The 20,477-nt window shown below is 41.5% G+C and overlaps 1 protein-coding gene across 11 annotated transcripts in view; it reads left to right on the top strand.

The window, feature by feature from the left end:
- Window positions 1-18,212, top strand: part of ZBTB38 (zinc finger and BTB domain containing 38) — a 143,804-nt gene extending 125,592 nt beyond the window's left edge. For all 11 annotated transcript variants that reach the window (XM_042903783.1, XM_042903781.1, XM_042903780.1 and 8 more), the window contains one exon: window positions 11,627-18,212. In XM_042903783.1, the coding sequence (XP_042759717.1) occupies window positions 11,627-15,211 (3,585 nt within the window). In that variant the 3' untranslated portion in view covers window positions 15,212-18,212. The remainder of the gene's footprint in view (window positions 1-11,626) is intronic.
- The last annotated feature ends 2,265 nt before the right edge of the window (window positions 18,213-20,477 follow it).

Here is a 20,477-nt window from a genome sequence, read left to right as displayed (position 1 = left end):
GTTAAGCATCCAGCTCTTGATTTCAGTTCAGGTCATGATCTCACAGTCATGGGACTGAGGCCAGCATCAGGCTCAGAATTGTCACTCACCCCTCTCTCTGTCCGTCCCCTCCTCATGCTGTCTCTGTCTCTCTCTCAAAATAAACAAACATTTAAAAAATAATAATCACAATTCATGAAAAATAGCTGTGATAAAGTCATGATTAAATAACATTTTTAATAACATTTAAAAAAATAAATTTTTCTAAGGCAAAAAAATGTAATGAGAGTGGAATTATCTTACATTTTTGCAAACATATAATGTTTAGCTTGATAGAAAGGAAGTCAGATTTTCATATCTGCTTCTGAATTCAATGGCAAGTATGTTGTAGTTGAAGTATGTGAAGAAAATCTAGCCTCATACAAATAGGTCATTGGAAGTGGGAGATGTTTTCTAATAGCTTTTCATTTAATTGTGGATATTCCTTGATAATACACCAAAACTTGTCAGGTAGTTGGTTTTTTTAAAGGTTAGCTGTGACATGGAACTTGAACCAAAGCAATGAACTTTCCATATGTTGTCACAGTTAAATCTACTGATCTTACACCTTTTTGCCTGTATGTGCGTGGTTTTTTGTTACAATATTTGGCAAATGTTAGTTCACTGAGCTATGCCTGTCTTCCAAACTCATTGCACGATATACTAAAGTCACATTCATTAACATCACCACCAACCTCTGTAGAAAAATCATTATGTATTGAGAAATGTAGAGCTCATGGCGGTGAATGCCAAAGTTTGTGTTAAATACCAAATTTTCCAGAATTGCGATTTTCATCTGAAAGTCAAATTTTATTACTGGGAACAAAATGGCTACTTCCTTGAAGTGACAGTCCCGCTTAGTTCATTTTCAAGAAAATGTTTGCCCAGATATCCACATCTGAATAACCATAGTTTGTCTGTCAGTCGTTTTTGAATGTAAAAATGGTGTTCCATGAAAAAAAAGTTGGCTAGTTCAGCTCACAACTCTAAGAACCACCCAAGTGCTCAAGGCAGACATTGGTTTTTCAGTGCAGTGGAAGTGTTTTGTGTGTACCTCCCATTTTATCACACAAAATAGTAAAAAAATGTATATTCAATAGCCAAGATTTAATAAAATTAGTAACTTTTACTTTCTTATCTGGGTGTTACTGGCTTGATGCTTGCTACAGTGTTGGCTCTTTTGCCCATCATTGCTTTTGTACCATTAATGCACATATTAGCATGGCTGGGTGGGGGCGGGGGGGAAGGCAGATGACATCTTTATGTTATTATGAAAATAGTTTTGACCTCATGAACCTGCTGAAAGGGTCTTGGGAGACTCCAGGTCTATGAAACACTTGGAGCCAACTGCCACATTAGGAGGAAACTAGGAAGAAAATGGACAGGAATTAATTTTTATTTTCCTAGTTACTTGTGCTGTCTACAGAGTAGAATTTGGGTTCATCTGGTTCTAATTTTGAAAACTTTAAATCAGGAACTTTTCTAAATACAGAGTGTAATTTAAGCTGTTTGCTGCTCAGGGTCTGAAGAGCCAGCTCCTCTTGCTTATTGTCACCATCGTCGACAACGTACTGTACCCTACAGGTGTCGCGAGAACAAAGATGAGTTAGATTGGCCTTGTACTCAAGGAGCAAATAGGGAAGGATAGAAACATGAACAAATGCATAACACTTCACGTTTCATAAAGGTGGGAGCCAGAATCTAGGCGTTCCAGAGGACGAAGGGTGCCCAGGTGGGCTGTCACCTGAGATGGGTAAGTTTAAGGAATTGCCAGGCAGAGGAGCTAGAGGCTAGGGTAGAAAAAACTCAAGAGGAAATAATTTTTCTCCTAGAGCTTTTATACAGATGTAGTGTACAGATCTTCCAAAGTTAGAAAAAATGTATCCATCTAGGGAGGATGCATGCTGTGGGTGCCGTAGGTGCATCGATGTGGGGGAGGGGAGGCTAGGACAGAGAACAGGCCTTCTGCTTTGTACTTTAATACACTTCTGCACTGTTTGAATATTTTACCATGAGCATAGATTTATTTTATTGTTTTAAATATAGTTCATTCTAAAAGCTGGTGAAGTGGGCACCTGGGTGGCTCAGTCGGTTGAGCGGTCGACTTTGGCTCAGGTCATGATCTCGCTGTCCGTGAGTTCGAGCCCTGCGTCGGGCTCTGTGCTGACAGCTCAGAGTCTGGAGCCTGTTTCAGATTCTGTGTCTCCCTCTCTCTCTGACCCTACCCCGTTCATGCTCTGTCTCTCTCTGTCTCAAAAATAAATAAATGTTAAAAAAAAAAAAAACAATTAAAAATAAATAAATTAATTAATTAATTAATTTTAAAAAAGCTGGTGAAGAAGTGGTAATTTAATCTTCAAAAGCATCTTATTTAAGTGTTCATCTTTGCATTATATGTATGTGCATGTGTTAGATAAGGTTGAAATATGGCAGGAGACGAAAGGATCAGAAGATTCTAAATATGTGAATGAACTAGAATTTCCCAATGGCATTTATATAAAGTATAATTATAAAGTATGTTTATCATACTTTCTGTAAACATATACATATGTACTTGTACTATAATACAGAATTTTATGTTTACATAGAGGTTTAGGTTTTATTTTTATATATAGACATACACATACATATATATACACATGTATATATATGAATATATGTATAAATAAATAAAGGATGAATATTCATCCTTATTTCCTCAAGTGCAGTCCCAATGTATACCTGTTTCTCTAGCATAGTTATTAGCTGCACCCCTTTTGTCTTTCAAATGTCCACGTATATGTGTATGTACACATATAGATATATGTGTATATCACATACTTATGTTGTATATATACATATAGATATCTACATGTGTGTTTTTATAGATAAATATGACTGTGTAAGTATTTTATATAGCATATGCTCATATATTTATAAAGTCACTTAATTATCTAATTACAAATTAGTTTATGTGGGGCCTGGGCAGCTCAGTCAGTTGAATGTCGACTCTTGATTTCAGCTCAGGTCATGATCCCAGGGTTGTGGGATCAAGCCCCACATCGGACTCTGGGCTAAGCACAGAGCCTACTTAAGATTCTCACTCTCTTTCCCTCTGCCCCTCTCCCCCACTCTTGGGCACTGTCTCTCTAAAATAAAAAATTAGGGGCACCTGGGTGGCTCAGTCAGTTAAGCATCCAACTTTGGCTCAGGTCATGATCTTGTGGTTCATGAGTTTGAGCCCCGCATCTGGCTCTGTACTGACAGCTCAGAACCTGGAGCCTGCTTTGGATTCTGTGTCTCCCTCACTGTCCCTACCCCGGTTGCGCGCTCTCTCTCTCTCTCTCTCTCTCTCTCTCTCTCTCAAAAATAAATATTTAAAAAATATGTAAAATTTAATTTAATTTAATTTTTAATTTAAAAAAAAAGAAATGTAGGTAGGCCCACCAAAATTTTTGCATCTATAACATTTGTTGTTAGCCTTTTTCATGCTTGTCTATCCCATCTCAGTAATACTACTGAGAGAAGTGAATGTATTGCATGAAGCTTGCTGTTTAGAAAACATTTTAAAAAGTTACATGTAAATTAAATCTCATCTTCTTTCCATCCTACATTTCTTTTTCTGAGGTCTTTTGTGGGCTTTCCATTGGCAGGAATTCCTAAGGCTTCAGTGTTAAGTTACTCTCTATAAAAAAATATAGTAGAGGAGGTCAGTTAACTTTTTTAGGTCAAAGAATACTGTTTTTGCCGAGGATGACTACCCCCTCCACCCCAAACACACAAAAACTCATTTATAAGTCTGAATTTTAATTTTGGGATCTTTAAGTAAGTATGTATGATAAGATCTGTGGGTCTAATGTTATTTCCCTTTATGTTCTTATCAGTCACAACAAAGGAAATCAGCTAACGGGGCCAGGCTGGTCAGGTTACAGAGAGAAGTCACTTGGCGGTAAGAGCATGGGCAGGCAGTGTGTGAGTGCAGGTGGCTGTGATGAGGGGACACAGCTGTGAGGCACCCAGTCCTTCTTGCCAGGCGGACAACAACCATTTTGCCCACTCTTCCTGTTGTTCAAAAAAGGTATATTGGTTTTTATGTTAAATCTTACTCTTTTCAGCATCAGCCCGGTTTTTCAAAAACGTGGTTCCAAAAACCAGATTGGTCAGAAAAACCTGTGGGGGCCAGATTTGCCTGTGGCCTACTGTGGGTCTGTGGGTCTACAGACTTTGAACTGATTTCTTTATTGCCCTTTGAACACGTAGGATATGGCTTTTAGCTTTGGCACCATCTGAGATGACCCCGTGACTGTGGTGGGAAGTGGTTCAGGTGGGAGGTAAAATCAAAAAGGAGGTTCTAGAGGGTTCTAAAGTCTTAAAGACTTCAAGGTCCACCTTCAACAACTTTCACTGCTTTTTCAATTTGCTTTTGCAGATTTAGATTCTTTGAACTGTTACACTGACTCTTGGATTATAAGCTTTTTGAGGGCATGAAACTCTGTGCCTCTTTCTGAGTGAGGTTCCCTTCCCTTTGTTTAGATCTGCAGAACTAAATTCTACCCTCAAGATCCACTACATGGCACTTTCTCCTCCAGGGCTTTGCTGAGTGTCTCCCTGTGCCTTCCCTCACCGCCATTCCCAAGCTCCTCCCCAGAATGCCACTGCCTTCTTCCAACCTGCCTGCTTGTGTGATTCCACACATTTATGTGTCTTTGTTATGCAGCGTTTCATAAACACATCTTATACCCCTTGCTACACCACAAAGCTTTGAAGGACGAATTTGTATATATTTTATGGCACAGGGTTTTAGTGTCAGCCCACTGGGCCTGGTTCTAGCTGGTTGATAAAAACTACTTGAAGAGTCTCTGAGACAAGGTGGGAAAGAGACTCATCAAGTTTATGTGTTGTGTCTTTTGAATTTGGTATCATATTAATGTTTTCCTTATTCACTAAATTAGTGCAAATACAAAACATACAGAGGTGCCTGGGTGGTTCGTCAGTTGGGTGCTCAACTTCGGCTCCGGCCCTGATCCCACAGTTCATGGGTTCGAGCCCTGCATCGGGCTCTGTGCTGACAGCTCAGAGCCTGGAGCCTGCTTCGGATTCTGTGTCTCCCTCTCTCTGTACTCCTCCCTCCCTCTCTCTCTCTGTCTCTCTCAAAAATAAATAAACATGAAAAATATTTTTAAAAAATACATTGGATTCCAGGGTCTTTCCCCAGCTGTTCTAAACCAGAATTTCTGTGGGAGCAGGGGAGGGGAAAATCTATCAATTTATACTATTTTAAAGCTTCCCAGGTGACTGTCATGCATAGCCAGGTTTGGGAACTACTGTCCCAAAGCATATAGTAGGTATTCAGGAAACATTTGTTCAAATGTGGAATGAACTCTTGTCTTCCTCTAACATTTAGTCTGATACCATGTACTTAACAGTTGTTCCATAAATGTTGGTGGAGGGAATGAAAATCTATTCTAAGTCCAGATACCACCCCCCACTCCCTTCCTTAGCTGGCGGTAGGGCTGTCTGCTTGCCCCCGCCTCTCACTCTGCCTGGATGGATGGGCTGCTTCTCAGCTGGACCATGGATGGCCTACCCACCTGGTCTCCTGCAGCCAGCTTGCCCCTCCCCTCTGATTGTTTCAGCACACGGCAGCCTGAGTGAGTGGGGTTTGGTTTTTTTCCAGGTCAAATCTGGAATAGATTATGACTTTCAGTGGTTCCCTCTTAACCTAGAATATAAAATTTACCATGAGGAGTACTTTAGAGCCTTTATGACCCTTCCTTTCCTAGCCCATGTCATTCAACAGAAAGGTGTTGAGGCCTGCCACATGTCTGGCACTGCTGGGGATCCTGGGGACAGACCATGTGCACACGCTCTCCCGCCATCACACAGACCCACTCATCAGTCTCTGAGCGCATATACCCTTTTATCATTTTTTGTTTGTTTTGCCTGTGGTGTTCCTTCTGCTTAGAATGCCTTTCCCACACTCCTGTTTTGTTTTTTTTTTGTTTGCTTGTTTGTTTGTTTGTTTTTTATTTTATTTTTTCAATATATGAAGTTTATTGTCAAATTGGTTTCCATACAACACCCAGTGCTCATCCCAAAAGGTGCCCTCCTCAATACCCATCACCCACCTTCCCCTCCCTCCCACACCCCATCAACCCTCAGTTTGTTCTCAGTTTTTAAGAGTCTCTTATGGTTTGGCTCTCTCCCACTCTAACCTCTTTTTTTTTTTTTCCTTCCCCTCCCCCATGGTCTTCTGTTAAGTTTCTCAGGATCCACATAAGAGTGAAAACATATGGTATCTGTCTTTCTCTGTATGGCTTATTTCACTTAGCATAACACTCTCCAGTTCCATCCATGTTGCTACAAAGGGCCATAGTTCATTCTTTCTCATTGTCACGTAGTACTCCATTGTGTATATAAACCACAATTTCTTTATCCATTCATCAGTTGATGGACATTTAGGCTCTTTCCATAATTTGGCTATTGTTGAGAGTGCTGCTATAAACATTGGGGTACAAGTGCCCCTGTGCATCAGTACTCCCGTATCCCTTGGGTAAATTCCTAGCAGTGCTATTGCTGGGTCATAGGGTAGGTCTATTTTTAATTTTTTGAGAAACCTCTACACTGTTTTCCAGAGCGGCCGCACCAGTTTGCATTCCCACTAACAGTGCAAGAGGGTTCCCGTTTCTCTACATCCTCGCCAGCATCTATAGTCTCCTGATTTGTTCATTTTGGCCACTCTGACTGGCGTGAGGTGATATCTGAGTGTGGTTTTGATTTGTATTTCCCTGATCCCACACTCCTGTTTTATTGATTGATTGATGCCAAGCTTTCCAGGGCCCCTGTAAATAACAAGTTGGCCCTTCATCCTTTAACACTTTGTACATACCTTTAGTATAAAGCCTACCATCATGGATTGCAATTATTAGTTGACACTTCTCTTTCTCCCCCTAGACTCTGAGCTCCTTGAGGAAAGAGACTTGTCTCCTATTCCTCAGTATTTCCAGCTCTGAGTACTGTGTCTAGCCATGTTAGACATTAACACGTGTGCTGGGGAAGAGTGACACAAGAATGAAGTTTTTGTGTGTGTGCCAAGAACGTAGATTGAAGTGCTGCATAGTTACTCTGATTATAAAAGGATTTCTGCCACACCGTGGTAGATCATCCCCCTTTTGAATAGTGTCGTACGTGGATATTCCATAGTTACAACAGTGTGTTAATGACCTATATAATGATACTTTCTATTAGATGCATTATTCTAACTGTGAGTATGATTAAGATATTATTAGATGTGGGGGCGCCTGGGTAGCTCAGTCGGTTGTGTATCTCACTGGCTCAGATCATGATCTCATGGCTCATGCCTCACATCAGGCTCTCTGCTGTCAGTGCAGAGCCTGCTTCGGATCCTCTGTCCCCCTGTCTCTCTGCCCCTCCCCTGCTCACACTTTCGCTCTCTCAAAAACAAACGTTAAAAAAAGATATTATTAAATGTTAACATTTGGCCTTTTACTAACCATCCTAATTGAACAACCTAAGAGAAGAATCAGAGAATCCTACAGAAGTGAGGGGGGGGCTTATCATCTAACATCCTGGAGTGTTTATTGGCTTGATGTGAAATACTGTAGTCCCCAAGTGGAAGTAGGGCCTAGTGGGAGTTTAAGAGTGCTGTGAATTGGAATGTTTTGGAAGAAGCAGTAGTTTTGAGGTGGAAGGACAAAACAGATGTCAGCATGGAACTAAACTGAGAGGGCAACCACCTTTTAAAATCATACAGTATGTGTTTTGCCAGATCTCAGACTATCCAGTCAGGCTGGATAAAGAATTGAAATAACGTATGGGCTTCAGAAAAGCCAAACAGGATGTGAATAAATGAGGCAGGAGAGAAAGTGGATCCTCCAGGGGCCCAGAGCAGAGAACTCATGGAAGACAAAAGAAGCATCAGCAAAATATGTCATTGATCTGTAACCAATGAAGAACGGACTCCTGCCACCTGTTCAGGGGTGACCCCGTCTCCTTCAGGGGCATAGAGGAAGCTGTAGGTTCCATTTCATTTAATTCCATTTCTGTTTATAGACTTAATCCCTCACATTTCTAAAAAAGATTCATGGACGGTTACAATTAAAGGCACAGTGCACAAGTAGAAAAGAACTAATATTAAATGAAGAAAATGAGACACTAGTCACACCAGAAATCCAAGCTAACAATGGCTACAACAGTTGATGATAAAAGTTGGTTCTAAGCTTCCTTGTCTTGGAAATAGAAGCATTTATTAGTATTAATGCACTTTTTCCTGTGGCTGGATGAGATCAAAGAATGAATCAAATGGATCCTAAAGTATAAAGGACACTAAATAACATAATGGGCACAACTTATAACAGCTTCAGAAAAGGGTAAAAAGAAATTCTTCATTTGGCCATCTGGTCTCTCCACAGCTGAATGAATGCTGTGAGTTAAATGTTGTACTTCAGTGCTAGGAAGACACTGCCACTAGAGAGGCTGGGGGTGCTTGCCTGGTTGGCTCAGTCGGTTAAGCATTCAACTTTTGATTTCAGCTCAGGTCATGATCTCATGGTTCAGTTCATGAGATCAAGCCTTACATCTGGCTCTGTGCTGACAGTGTGGAGCCTGCTTGGGATTCTCATTCTCTCTCTCTCTCTCTCTCTCTCTCTCTCTCTCTGCTCCTCCTTCACTTGCTCTCTCTCTCTCTCTGTCTCACTCTCAAAATAAATTTTAAAAAAGAGAGAGAGAGAGGCTGGATGAACAGCTCATTAGTATGACCTTTAGACTAGAGGGGTTTTTTTGGTTTTAACTGCAGGAGTGATCTGTTAGTGAATAGTGAAATTAGTTGAGTGAGTTGCTATTAGCATTTTTAAAATGAAACAGAACAGAATACATGACACAGAGTAAGGTTAAGTTTGAATTTAATTTAGATCCCTACATACTAACATACTATGTATTTCTTATATAATATACTATCTCTTACTGGAATATTAGTTGGTAGGCTTTGGCCATTCCAGTCTTATGGTTTAAAATATATAGAGAAAATACCAAGAACTAGGTGCTGGGAAGAACAGAGATAAGATCCTTGAACCAGAACAAGAGCCACTATGCCTTTAAATTGTGCCAATTTAGGAACCTGTGACTAGACTCAGTATTTTTTTAATGAAATACAATTAACATACAGTGTTATATTAGTTTCAATTCAACAATTCTATACATTGCTCACTGTGCATCACATTTGATCCCCTTTATCCGTTTCATATATCCTCCCACCTACCTGCCCTCTGGTAACCACCAGTGCTCACTGTACTTAAAAGTCTGGTTTTTTTGTTTGTCTTTTTCCCCCTTTGTTCACTTGTTTTATTATTTTTTTAAGTTTATTTATTTATATTGAGAGAGACAGAGGCAGCATGAATGAGGGAGGGGCAGAGAGAGGGAGAGAGAATCCCAAGCAGGCTCTGTGCTGCCAGCGCAGAGCCCAACACGGGTCTCAAACTCATGAACTGTGAGACCATGACTTGGGCTGAAACCAAGAGTCGGATGCTTAACCAACTGAGCCACGTAGGTGCCCCTCACTTGTTTTATTTCTTAAATTCCACATATGAGTGAGATCATATGGTATTTGTTTTTCTCTAACTTATCTCACTTAGCATTATACCTTCTAGATCCATCCATGTTGTTACATATGGCAACATGCATGTTTTTGACTGAGTAATATTCCTGTGTGTGTATGTGTGTGTGTGTGTGTGTGTGTGTGTGTGCGCGCGCATGTGCGTGTGTACCACATCTACTTTATCCATTAATCTGTCAGCAGACACAGGCTGCTTCCATATCTTGGCTGTTGTAAATAATGCTGAAATAAACATAGGGTTGCATATATCTTTTCAAATTCGTGTTTTTATTTTCTTGGGGTGAATACCCAGTAGTGGAATTACTGGTGCTGGGACAACTGGATAGCCACATGCAGAAGAATGAACCTGGACCATTTTCTTACACCATGTACAAAAATAAACTCAAAATGGATGAAAGACCTCAATGTGAGACCTGCAACCATAAAAACCCTTGAAGAGAGCACAGGCAGTAATTTCTTTGACATTGGCCATAGAATCATTTTTCTAGATATGTCTCCTGAGGGAAGGGAAATAAAAGCAAAAAATCAACTGGTGGACTACACTAAAATCAGAGCCTTTTGCACAGTAAAGGAAACCATCAACAAAACAAAAAGGCAACCTGCCAAATGGGAAAAGATATTTTCGAATGATATATCTGATAAGGGGTTAATATCCATAACATGTAAATAATTTATACAACTCAACACCAAAAACCCACAAATAATCCGATTAACAAAAGGGCAGAGAACCTGAATAGACATTTTTCCAAAGAAGGCATAAAGATGACAAACAGACATATGAAAAAGTGCTCAACATCACTAACCACCAGGGAAATGTAAGTCAAAACCACAATGAAATATCAGCTCACACCTGTCAGAATGGCTACCATCAAAAAGATAAGAGAGAACAAATGTTGATGAAGGGTTGGACAAAAGGGAGCCCTTGTGCACTGTTGGTGGGAATGTAAATTAGTACAGCTACTATGGAAAAGAGTATGGAGATTCCTCAAGAAATTAAAAATAGAACTACCATGTGATCCAGCAATCTCACTTATGGGTATATGTCTGAAGGAATTGAAATCAGTATCTTAAAGAGATACCTTCAAATCCAAACCACAATGAGAGTAGACTCAGAGACATGCTTTCTTGGTTTTGTGCATTGTTTCTTTTTCGTGTGCCTTCAGTACGTCACCGAGCCCTTTTTGAAAACCCTAATCTACTTTGGCTGTAATAAAAAGGGAAATTAGAGAAAGTATGAGATATGGCCAGTAACGCAGAGAGGCAGGGAACCCCTGGTGGTCAGACTGGGTCATGCAGACTGAGGGTTTCCATTGAGAGACCTTTCAGAGCCACAAATTAGAATGGCTTCTCCAGTTCTTCTTCTCTGAGTGGGCAGTACCTCTGTATACAGGTACTGCTTACTTAGGGAAAGCTTTTTTTAAAAAAAAAATCATCTTCCTGCTTCATAAGTGATGTTTGGATCGGGTCCTCAGGGTTATCTATGAAAATAGGACGTTTGTGGCAGGACCATGGCATTGCCCAGCTCTAGGAGTTCAATGCAGCAGCCTTGAGTGATGATGAGACCCTTCACATTTGGGGGGGAAACCCTCCTTCTCCCAAATTTGGACGTGTATATATAGCTACGGCTTTGGAGAAAGAGTTCTGGGAGGATTTCCAACTATAACAACTATTAGCAATGGTATGAGAAACAGGCTGGGGCGAGATCAAGATTTAGTTTCTAATGTTGACTCCAAGTCTTGCAAGTAACAGCAAATGAGATAAAAACCTGTATTTTCATACAAAAAAAAAAAGTTTTTCAAAAACATTGAAAATTGTCTAGAAATAAAGAAACTACTTGTTGGGGCGCCTGGCTGGCTCAGTTGGTAGAGCATATGATTCTTGAACTTGAGGTTGTGAGTTTGAGCCCCACGCTGGGCATAGAGCTTACTTTAAAAAAAGAAGGAAGGAAAGAAACTAGTTTTGGAAGGGTCTCTGACCATTTCTCTCCTCTTGTTTCAGATGACAGTCATGTCCCTTTCCAGGGACCTCAAGGACGACTTGCACAGTGACACAGTGCTCTCCATCTTAAATGAGCAGCGCATTCGGGGCATTTTATGCGATGTCACTATTATTGTGGAAGACACCAAATTTAAAGCCCACAGCAATGTCCTGGCTGCTTCAAGCCTTTATTTCAAAAATATCTTTTGGAGCCATACAATCTGTATTTCCAGCCATGTCCTGGAACTGGATGATCTCAAAGCTGAAGTGTTTACAGAGATCCTTAATTATATCTACAGCTCCACAGTTGTCGTCAAGAGACAGGAAACAGTCACGGATCTTGCAGCTGCAGGGAAAAAGCTGGGAATATCCTTCTTGGAAGACCTTACTGATCGCAACTTCTCAAATTCCCCTGGTCCCTATGTATTCTGCATTACTGAAAAGGGAGTGGTTAAAGAAGAAAAAAATGAAAAAAGGCACGAAGAACCTGCCATCACCAATGGGCCAAGGATCACAAATGCATTTTCCATCATTGAAACAGAAAATAGTAATAACATGTTCTCTCCACTGGACTTGAGAGCAAGTTTCAAAAAGGTCTCTGACTCCATGAGAACCACCAGCCTCTGCCTGGAGAGGACTGACGTGTGCCACGAGGCAGAGCCCGTCCGCACGCTGGCGGAGCACTCGTATGCCGTTTCCTCCGTGGCCGAGGCATACAGAAGTCAGCCCGTACGTGAACACGACAGCAGTTCGCCTGGTAAAACAGGTAAAGAAACCTGTGAAGCTCTAGCAGCAAAACCGAAAACGTGCCGAAAGCCAAAGACAGTCTCCATACCCCAGGCTTCCGATTCAGCTGCAGAAAATAGACCACCCCCTCCAGCAACCAGCTCAGAGGTTAATCAGGAAAGAAGTCCAGAGCTGCCTGCCGTTCTTCCTCGTTCAAAATCTCCCAGCAACGAAGGAGATCTCCGTTTTTCCAAGGAAGATGAAAATAAATCCTCTGACGTCCCTGGGCCGCCGACGGCAGAGGTCCCACCTCTCGTGTACAACTGCAGCTGTTGTTCTAAGTCCTTTGACAGTAGCACTTTGCTCGGTGCCCACATGCAGCTCCACAAGCCAACCCAGGAGCCGTTAGTGTGCAAGTACTGCAACAAGCAGTTCAGCACCCTGAACAGACTGGATCGGCACGAGCAGATTTGTATGAGGTCCAGCCACATGCCTGTTCCCGGAGGAAACCAGCGCTTTTTAGAAAACTATCCAACCATCGGACAGAATGGAAGTTCGTTCACAGGTCCAGAACCGTTGCTCTCTGAAAACAGGATTGGTGAGTTTTCCAGTACCGGAAGTACCTTGCCAGAAACGGACCACATGGTTAAATTTGTTAATGGGCAGATGCTCTACAGCTGTGTTGTATGCAAACGTAGTTACGTGACTTTATCCAGCCTCCGAAGACATGCAAATGTTCACTCGTGGAGAAGAACATATCCGTGTCATTACTGCAACAAAGTATTTGCACTGGCTGAGTACAGGACAAGACATGAAATTTGGCATACAGGGGAGAGGCGCTATCAGTGCATTTTCTGCCTTGAAACTTTCATGACCTACTATATTCTCAAAAACCATCAGAAGTCTTTCCATGCCATAGATCACAGACTTTCCATCAGTAAAAAAACAGCAAATGGAGGCTTGAAGCCTAGTGTGTATCCATATAAACTTTACAGGCTACTGCCTATGAAATGCAAGAGGGCTCCTTATAAGAGCTACCGAAATTCTTCCTATGAAAATGCTCGAGAAAGCAGTCAGATGAATGCGTCAGCATCTGGTCCCTATGTCATTCAGAATCCACACAGCTCTGAGTTACCGACGCTGAATTTCCAAGACCGCGTCAACACCCTCACCAGCAGTCCAGCCGTCCCCTTGGAAACATCTGCACGCCAGGACATGCCCGCTTCTGCCAACGTACAGAGCACAGAGGGGACCAAGTGGGGAGAGGAAGCACTGAAAGTCGATCTCGACAATAACTTTTATTCTACCGAGGTGTCGGTTTCTTCCACTGAGAATGCTGTCAGCTCTGACCTCCCAGCAGGGGACGTGCCTGTTTCGTCTTTGAGTGGTGGCAGTGAGAATGCAGCCTCTGTGATCAGCTACAGTGGCTCAGCACCCTCGGTCATTGTGCATAGTAGCCAGTTCTCATCAGTGATAATGCACAGCAACGCCGTTGCCGCCATGACCAGCAGCAGCCACAGAGCCCCTTCGGACCCAGCAGGCAGTCAGCCCCTGAAAGACGACAGCAAACTCGAGCCTGACAAAGCGGGCAGGGTCGTCAGCAGACCCAAAAGCATTAAGGAGAAAAAGAAGATCGTGCCTTGTAACAAAGGGGAGATAGCAGAGGAGTCCAAATACGTCGCTGATCCCGGAGGGTCATTGAGCAAAACCGCAAGTATGAAAGAAACCAGTAAAATTGAAACCTACATTGCAAAGCCTGCTCTGCCAGGAACCTCCACAAACAGCAACGTGGCGCCCCTTTGCCAGATAACGGTGAAAATCGGAAACGAAGCCATCGTGAAAAGGCACATCCTAGGATCTAAGTTGTTCTATAAAAGAGGGAGAAGACCCAAGTATCAAGTGCAGGAGGAGACCTTGCCACAAGAGAGTGACCCAGAAGCCAACAGACACAGCCCACTCGGGCTCTGCCAGTCCGAGTGTGTGGAAATGAACGAGATGTTCGATGACGCCAGCGACCAGGATTCCACTGACAAACCTTGGCGTCCTTACTACAACTACAAACCCAAAAAGAAATCCAGACAGTTGAGGAAAATGAGGAAGGTCAACTGGAAGAAAGAACATGAACACAGGAGCCCAAGCAATAAGTGTAAATACCCAGCAGAACTGGACTGCGCTGTGGGGAAAGCTCCTCAGGAGAAGGCCTTTGAGGAAGAAGAAAATAAAGAGATGCCCAAGCTGCAGTGCGAACTCTGCGATGGAGACAAAGCCTCGGGGGCCGGCAATCAAGGAAGGCCCCACCGGCATCTCACTGCTAGGCCTTACGCCTGCGAGTTCTGTGCCAAGCAGTTCCAGAGCCCTTCCACGCTCAAGATGCACATGCGGTGTCACACCGGAGAGAAGCCGTACCAGTGCAAGACCTGCGGGCGGTGCTTCTCGGTGCAGGGAAACTTACAGAAACACGAACGCATCCACCTGGGCGTGAAGGAGTTCATCTGTCAGTACTGCAACAAGGCATTCACGTTGAACGAGACGCTCAAAATCCACGAAAGAATCCACACCGGCGAAAAGCGTTACCACTGTCAGTTCTGCTTTCAGAGTTTTTTGTACCTTTCCACAAAAAGGAATCATGAGCAGAGGCACATTTGGGAACATGATGGGAAGGGCTATGCCTGCTTCCAGTGCCCCAAAATTTGCAAAACAGCTGCTGCCCTTGGAATGCACCAGAAGAAACACTTATTCAAGAGCCCAAGTCAGCGGGAGAAAGTCGAAGGTGACATGTGCCATGAGAACTCAAATCCTCTGGAGAACCCACATGTCAATGATTCAGAAGACAATGACCAAAAGGATAATGTGCAAACCATTGTTGAAAATGTCCTTTGAGTGGCGATACTTAGAAAAATCTTCAAAACTATAAGTTGGTGGGTTTGTTGTTTTGGGGTGTTTTTAGCTGTTTCTTCTGGTGTGTGTTTTTTTTTTTTTAAGTTTAGTTTTGTTTTGTTCACACAACAGTCATGAAGGAGTGAAATGTAAAAAAGAAAATCTCATTTGTGAAAATTCCAGAAAAAGGATCCTAATATCTACTTTGGGTTTTAGCATTAACTTCATGCAAAGTGCACAAAAATGAAATAGCTGAATCCTCCAGTATCCCAAGTATCTTGTGGAAGTTTATGAAGTTCTTAGCTGTGGTATTTCTGCCAGTGGAAAAAAAAAGAGTCTAATGTTAGCCTAATTTAGAACTTTCTAGTAAGTGCTAATAGGAACTGGCTGCTGAGCTGTCTTTAGTCACTGGAGAAAACGAGGGTCGGATATCATGAAAACATCATCTTCATAAATATGTTAGAAGGTAAACGAGCTATGACAGTCATTTTTCCCATCCAGCTTCTGTGCTATTAAAAATTGTTTAAATTAGTGGATATATAAGAAATATTTAATATTATAGCTGAAAATATGTGTGAAATTGAGTAACTTAAGTAGGACATTCATACATTATCTAGAACTACTTTTCTGCAACACAAGCCTTGTAAAATACATATATAAATCACTATGACTTTTAACTATCCATGTCCCCTGTAGAGAATTATAATGACGAGCAATAGATCTGCAAATAATGAGGACTAATGGAAAAATCAGTAGAAAGCATCTTGATATGATTTAAGAGCACGTTGTATGCTTTTAGATGGAATGCTGTTCCCTTGAAGTTCTGGCTGAGCTATTACTAGAACTGGTCTACTCCAGTCACAGAAAAAATAGGTCATGCCTTATCTATGGGGGAGAGCCCTCCCAGAATTTTTCTCTGATCACCTGTGCTGTATATTACTTTGCAGTGGCCTCACTTCAGAAAATAAAGAAGGGTCAAATTCTTCTGAAACTCCCTGCAGTCTTCCATCCATCACAAGGCCATGGATGTAGAGGTCTATTTCAGACAGACTTAATCAGTCTCCAGGGTTTAAGTTAAAACCTGACACATCCCATTCCACTGAAGGAGTGTCCAGGAAATTTAGTGCAAAGCATGCATATGGTGGTGAATTCCCAGGCACTTGAAAATGACAGAAAGCCTAATCCCAGTGATTATTAGCCTTCTTGGAGATTATGCAGCCCACAAGTATATACTAATATAAAACAAAAGGGCATCAGAAAGACACCTCCCACCTCACCCATTAATGACTTGAGTGGGCAAGAGGAAGCGATGACCTTCCTTGCCTCAAACAGTAGCTTTGTTTTGGGGGAGGTTGGAGGAGAGATAGACTGTGGAGTAATACGATTCCATCACTTACTTATATGACTCAGAAACCTATTCCCAAAGCCAGATGCCTTGTCTTCATGTTTGCAGACACCTGGCTCCCTTGCTAAAAACCCACTTAAGTTGTTTCATGTTCTTTTATGCTGCCCCACACCATCACCATTGCCCTCCAAGTCTAATTGCGCTGTAGGATATTCCATCATGTGGACTAGGTTCTGGGAAGCTGGAACTCATCATTCTTAGGTTATAAACTGCCAGAATAGGAGGGAGAGAGAAAACATTCCCACCCTTTGATCACCAGTGTGAGCAGAACCTGGAACCTGGTTTAAGGGTGACCTACAGCTATTCATGTTCATGGGATTTGATAGATGGAAGCCCAAGGTTATTCAAGGTTGCAGAGTCACCATAATGAAGAAGTAGTTCAAAGGACTCCAGTTTCTCTCTTCAAGTATTGTGATGTCTCCTTGAAGAAGACTTAATACGGATTTGGGTGGGCAAGAAAGCATTTAAACACCCAGAGAAGGACACGATCAAAGCTGACCTTTTTATACAGTAGTATTTTGCTGTTAAGTAACCCCAATATTGCATCTGCATTTATCTTTTGTTGATCTACTTTCACTTACTTACATACAGTATTATGTAATAGAGGAAAATGGGGAAATGCAAGCAAATTCATCCTTATTTTATACGTTGTATATATGTATACCTGCACTACTCATTTGGGTTTTGTTAAAAGAGATGGTCACAAAGGGCTTATGAAAATCATTTCTGAATTGATAATTAGAATATTGAATAGGTAATTCGGTGATCTACTAATTTATTTTATCTCAATTGGGATTATTAATCAAAGAGAATTACTGTGTATTTCAGTCATTTTGATTTGAGGTAACTCCAAATATAAAATTATTACATGTAGTGATGTCTCCTAGCCCTTACATGTGGAAATTTTTTAAGTGGACTTGTATGCTGATAATTCTAGACCAAAGTAAATATGGCAGAATATTTATACATGAAAAAATAATTTTGCAAATATTTTCTATAATTGTATTATTCGTTTAAAATGTTGATAGCTTGTGTTAGTTTCAGGGAGGGGTGTATATTTTGATAAAAAAAATACTTGACTTTGTAATTCTGTATATTCTATACAATTTATAGCAGAGCCGTTTTAAGACAGCCTTGTCACATTTTTGTTAATTGTGAAAACTTTACCATGAGTGATGTTTATGCATTGAGTACATAACGACCAACTAGAATTAAAGTAGGTGTAAACAGTGAACATACTGTATGCTGTACAAGATATATTGTAATTTGCTGTTTTAGCATCTGTATTTTGGTTAGAAGATATTATTAAATGCAGATGTTAAGGGTTGGAAAAGTCTAATTTTATTTTTAGAAATAATGAATATAAATTTGGTTTTGCTTGATTAAAATAGCTTATTCTATGTTAAGTCTCTTAAATGTTTTAATGTTAATTCTTTTGTGCAGTCAAGCGGCTATTTCCTCTTTGTGAGTCACAGCATTGTTTCACATATTATTCATTTAATATATTTCTGTTTCCTTACTTGTTTACGTTCCATGATACCTACTTACATGCTTAGGACTCAAATGGAATATGCATTAAAAAAAAAAGCAGAAATAAGAGAGATTGAAGTCTTCTTATCATTTAATGCCTTGGCTAGGCCTGACCTTGTGATAAATCAGAGAGCGTTGAAAGTGTTCTGTCTACTCTACTCATCCTCGGGAAACAAATTACACTTAGTACCAGGAATCTGGCAAGGTTCTTCCCATGGGCTGTTTCATTCAGGTCTTTCCCAGCAACCATGGGAAGTAGACTTCATTATCTACATTTGTAGTGACTTTGAGAAGATCCCACAACCAGACAGAACCAGGATTCCAAGCCAGATCTCCCTGACTTCAAAGCCCACGTTTTTGTTTCTTCTCAACACCTTAGAGAAAAATACTTAATGTAAACTGAACGGGCAGTGAGGCAAAGAGGCATGACAAATGAATGCACCTTTATGATGATAGCTGTTACAGTGATGGCCTTCAGGAGGCGGTACTGGTCTCAGCTTTCCCTGACACCACCGCTGCTTTATTTCTGATGCCTCTACACTCTGGGCATTTGCCTTCTCTTGTATGTTGGGATATTGCCTTATAAAATCATTTTTTAAATCTGTACACTTTTTCTTTTCAAGAATATAGAGTAAAATCGGGCGCCTGGGTGGCTCAGTCAGTTAAATGTCTGACTTCGGCTCGGGTCATGATCTCACAGTTGTGAGTTCAAGGTCCGTATCAGGCTCTGTGCTGTCAGCTCAGAGCCTGGAGTCTGCTTCAGATGCTGTGTCTCCCTCTCTCTCTCTCTGCCCCTCCCCTGCTCCCTCTCTCTCTCTCTCTCTTCCTCTCTCTCTCTCTCTCAAAAACAAACATTTTAAAAAAGGGATTAAAAATAATATGGAGTAAAATATTTAATACTGTTTTAAGCTAGTAATTTTTCACATAAAAAATGTTCCCTCATCACAGACTATATTCCTAACTTTAATTATCTTCAGATGCATGCAGTTAGTCACAGTAGCTAGTGTGAAAGGGAGTGCCAGTGGCTCAGGCAACATAATCCATCACCAACACAGGGAAAATAACGCAAATTTCCAGTCCTACTAATGTCTGGCCAGTAAGCATCAGTTTTGTATTTGAAGGATAATCCAAACCAAATCCAAATCAAAAATTTGATAACTGCTGCCTGCTGAAACTAACTTCACTTATCTAGCAAAACAGATTAAATATTGAAAGAATTTTTAATAATTGAGAAAGTAGCTCCATTAAAAGCATCAAAACAAATCCTGCAAGGCAATCCTACTTGTGCATATTGTATTAATCACTTTGGGTTCTTTTACTCCTGTTTCTCACCTTCCTCTTTTCTCATTACCCACCCCCCCACACACACCCCCCCACCCCCCGGTTGACCGGTCCCACGCCCTCTGTCTCCCCTCAGTAGCTCTTTGCAGAGGCAATTTCCTCCATATCTGAGAACTCTTCACCTTTCTCCTCCCCAAATCCTGGCCGGCTATCAGTCTCCCTTCTGGAGAGAGGAACCCCTTGCCTTGTCCCCACTCCCCCTCCCCAGTATACTCCCCTTGATGCTGATTCTCCGAGGAAGGTCATCAGTGAGCAGGTGAGTTGGCTTGGGGTGCAGATTTTAAAATGAAATTCTCCCAAGTTTAGACAACTCCTGGAAGAACTGGTTATAGCAGAAGTATGATTACATTTCTTAAGGTTTTGTAAATTATGATTTCATTCTTGATGTCTAAGACCTCAATTCTATTTACTTAGAATGTTTTGCTGAGAAGTGAAGAGCACTTTTTTCCCCAATAATTTTAAAAACTCTGACTTCTATGTCACATAGGGGTCAGGATGTTATTCTTTGTTATAAGAAACTTCGGTATACAGAGATTTAAAAGCTGGAACAGTGCTAATTTATGGAGAATTTTAATTCATTTATTCAAAATATGTTTAATTTGGGGTCTCAGGTGTTGTGTCCAGGCCAGGGCTATAGAGTTATAAGAGGTAGCCTGTGCCTTTGAGGAGCCGGAGACCGGGGAAGGAGACTGATGAGGCAAGGCACGATTACAAAACGAAACCCTGAGTCCCTAGTTGCTCAGAACCAGATCGGATTATGTTGGGTTCTGATAGAGAGAGGGCACTGCGCTGGGCCTGACCGAGCCTGGGCTTCCCAGTGCAGGCAGGTCCAGGTAGGAGTGGCTAAAACACAGGAGCATGGGTGAGTGCATGTGGTTCCGCAGGCCTGGGGTCCGGGTGGTGAGCCAGGAGAGGTACACAGAGGACACATCACCAGGGCCTCGTGTGCCTTGCCAGAGATTTTGTATTTCTGACACAGACAGATGATGGGGG

This window comes from Panthera leo, chromosome C2 (genome assembly GCF_018350215.1).
Source record: "Panthera leo isolate Ple1 chromosome C2, P.leo_Ple1_pat1.1, whole genome shotgun sequence".
NCBI lineage: Eukaryota > Metazoa > Chordata > Mammalia > Carnivora > Felidae > Panthera > Panthera leo.
The sequence above is the reverse complement of the archived record's forward strand: the minus strand, read 5'-3'. Positions and strand labels throughout refer to the sequence as shown.